General features: G+C 34.5%; 1 protein-coding gene across 1 annotated transcript; it reads right to left on the reverse strand.

Annotated features, from left to right (window-relative positions):
- Window positions 1-1,355: 1,355 nt before the first annotated feature.
- Window positions 1,356-2,321, reverse strand: LOC104094019 (uncharacterized). The gene has a single exon (XM_009599872.2). It carries the CDS (start codon window positions 2,319-2,321, stop codon window positions 1,356-1,358), a length of 966 nt encoding a protein of 321 aa, XP_009598167.2.
- Between the last annotated feature and the right edge of the window lie 859 nt (window positions 2,322-3,180).

Here is a 3,180-nt window from a genome sequence, read left to right on the forward strand (position 1 = left end):
GTCCCATAACATAATACGGACCTACTCAAGGCCTCAAATCACGCGTAACAATATCAAAATGACAAATCGCACCTCAAATCAAACTTAATAAACTTTTGAACTTTCAACTTCAGAAACTCGCGCTGAAACATATCAAATCAACTCGGAATAAACTCAAATTTTACACACAAGTCCCAAATGACATAACGAAACTATTCCAATTCCCGAAACCACAATCCAAATCTGATATCCTCAAAGTCAACTCTCGATCAAACTTATGAACTTTCCAAACCTTCAAATTTCCAACTTTCGCCTACACCAAATATGATTCATGATTTATAAGTGTTTTCACTAGAAATTGATTGCTAAAGTTATGTCGATGGCTAATGTATTTCACTATTGTTATAGTCTATTTTACACAATAGTTTATCATCTTTGTTGACAGCAATTCTAACTGTTGCTATCTTGTAGAGATCCATATCACCTGGTACTGTTGGAAAACATATGACTTTGGGATTATAGCTTCTGTGGTAATTCTGCCTCTGACATTAGTGCTTTACTTGATGTCATGTTGAAGCAAAATATCGTATTAGTTGCTATCCAAGTAATTATAACTTATAATCTTTTTTAATTTTCTGAACACAAAGAAGCTATGATACAAAGAAAATACGCTTAATCTCTATATACCACTGAGGAGCCTTAGCGCAATGGCAGGAGTTTCTATCATGTGACCGGAAAGTCACGAGTTCAAATTGTGGGAACAATCTCTTGAAAAAATGCTAGGTAAATTATTTCAAATAAGTACTTAGTTTCTAGGAACTCTTAGGGCACATTTGGATTGAAATTATTTTATATATTATTTAATTAAATTTTATTAGACCAGATCGATTATACATACTTATTTTTTATAGCCACATATTTCTGAGAAAAATTATTTCACGCTTCTTTCCTGATTATACCTTACAACAAGGGCATGCCAAATGACCATGGGTGCTCCAACCAAACAACATTCCATAAGCTGGGAAGTCATTGATAGTCCACATAAGTGCAGCTCGCATTTAAAAATTTTATTTTTTATAAGAGTCATAAGTCTCAACCCCATCAACCCATAATTGCTTCAATTCATCAATAAGAGGTTGTAAGTATAAGTCTATATTCTTTTCGGGACTTTTTGGACCAGGAATGAGAAGACTTAAGAACATGTACGGGCTACTCATACACATTCTAGATGGAAGATTATATGGTGTAATGATTACTGGCCAACAAGAATAAGGATGGGCCATCTGCCCATATGGACTAAACCCATCAGCTGCAAGTCCAAGCCTAATATTTCGAGGCTCAGCTGCAAAGCCAGAATGGCATTGGTCAAACTTTTTCTATGCCTCTCCATCACTTGGATGACTCATTACCCCGGGTTCTCGACGAGATTTCCAATGCCATATCATATTTTCAGCAGTCTTTGTTGACATATATAACCTTTGTAATCTCGGAGTTATAGAAAAATAACGTAATACTTTATATGCAACATCTTTTTGCCTTCCATTGCCTCCTCTCTTAGGCTTATAACGTGGTTGACCACACTTTGGACAATTCACTTTATCTTTATTACCCTTGTAATATATGATACAACCTGTCTTGCATACATCTATCTTTTCATATCCTAGCCCAAGTTTTGCAACCATTTGTTTAGTCCTGTAGTAATCGTTAGGTAACTTAGCATCTTCAGGTAAGAGCTCCTTCAGAAATAGCAAAATTTGGTTATAGCAATTGTCACTCATGTTAAACTCGGACTTAATGTTCAGTAGCCTGCAGACCGCTGACAACGTAGAATGATTAACACATCCATCAAACAATGGCTCTTCTGAAGCTTTTAGCATATCAAAAAATTCTTGAGCATTTCGAGTAGGAGGCTGTTCTTCTTCACCATCCAAATTAAATCCATCACTTTCAAAGTTGAAACTATGACCAATTGCATCCAATACCATAGTGCGATACTGATTTTCTATTGTTATCTCAGGACCTATTTCTTTTTCTGTATTCCTACTAGGTTGAGGTCTAAAAATTGGTATAAAAGGCTCCCCATGTGATTCCCATTGATAATAGTTAGGCATAAAACCATGCTTGTACAGATGTGCTCTAACATCATGAGGTTCAAGAAACCCACTAATATTTCTACATCTTGAACATGGACACCTTATACTTCCATTAGAAACGAAGTCATGTTGCATTAATGCAAACTCTACAAATCCCTGCACACCCTCTAGGAACTCAGTAGTGACTCCTTTTCGACTAGGCACTAGTCTATTATACATCCATATACGATCAGTTCTAAAGGAACTCATACTTCCTATCTATCAAACAATGACAAAACAGAAACACTATTTGAGTACTTTATAATATATTAATTATTTCACCAATTTAAGCAGATTAATAGCACCAAATCCGGAAGAGTTCACCAATTTAAGTAGATTAATAGCACCAAATCTGGAAGAGTAAAGAGAAGAGAACTAGTAGAGGTTGCCTCTGTTTTCTATTAAACACATGTTTGTAAGTGGAGTTTATTTATTTTAAAAAGTATATCACTTCAGCTTTGTTTACTAGTAAACTTACAAAGGGAACATAAGCTTCTTTTTTTTCCCCTATCATATATTAAAAATATAAGATTATATTAATTTCATTCTTCTTCAGTTATCATGTTGCCCTCTTTGAAAATAATTTTACTCGGTTAACCATAGGAACAATATATCTTCATTATTTTTTTTCTCAAACCCAGAAATAGTTGTTCAATAAAAATATAAGGACAACAATCTAATAATCAGCAGAAACCAAACAATACATATACGTAGAAGCACTTTATATCACATTATTGAAAGTTCAGTTCTATAATAAGATAAGAAATATGAATCGTTGGGGGAATTGTTCTCTCTTAGTTCACAGTTAATGCTAAATTAAACGACGACAAGAATTCCTGGTGCTAGAAAGGTATTGATCACTCACGATAAATTAAACACTCACGAAAAGACCTATTTGCAGAGATGCTTTAAGTACCAGAGAAATTCTTACTAGAAGCTTACAAGCGACAGCGATAGCAAGTTGTCTCCCTTCACTGAATTAGAAGATGATAGTTGAGGGTTTAGAGGGATGAAGAGTTCGTGGATGTTTAGCGGTTTTTAAGGATTTGAGATACAGAATTCTATTAAA

Source organism: Nicotiana tomentosiformis, chromosome 7, assembly GCF_000390325.3.
Source record: "Nicotiana tomentosiformis chromosome 7, ASM39032v3, whole genome shotgun sequence".
Lineage (NCBI taxonomy): Eukaryota > Viridiplantae > Streptophyta > Magnoliopsida > Solanales > Solanaceae > Nicotiana > Nicotiana tomentosiformis.

Excerpts from the sequence above, each read along its gene's own strand:
- LOC104094019 (XM_009599872.2), bottom strand. The coding sequence starts at position 2,321 with ATGAGTTCCTTTAGAACTGATCGTATATGGATGTATAATAGACTAGTG.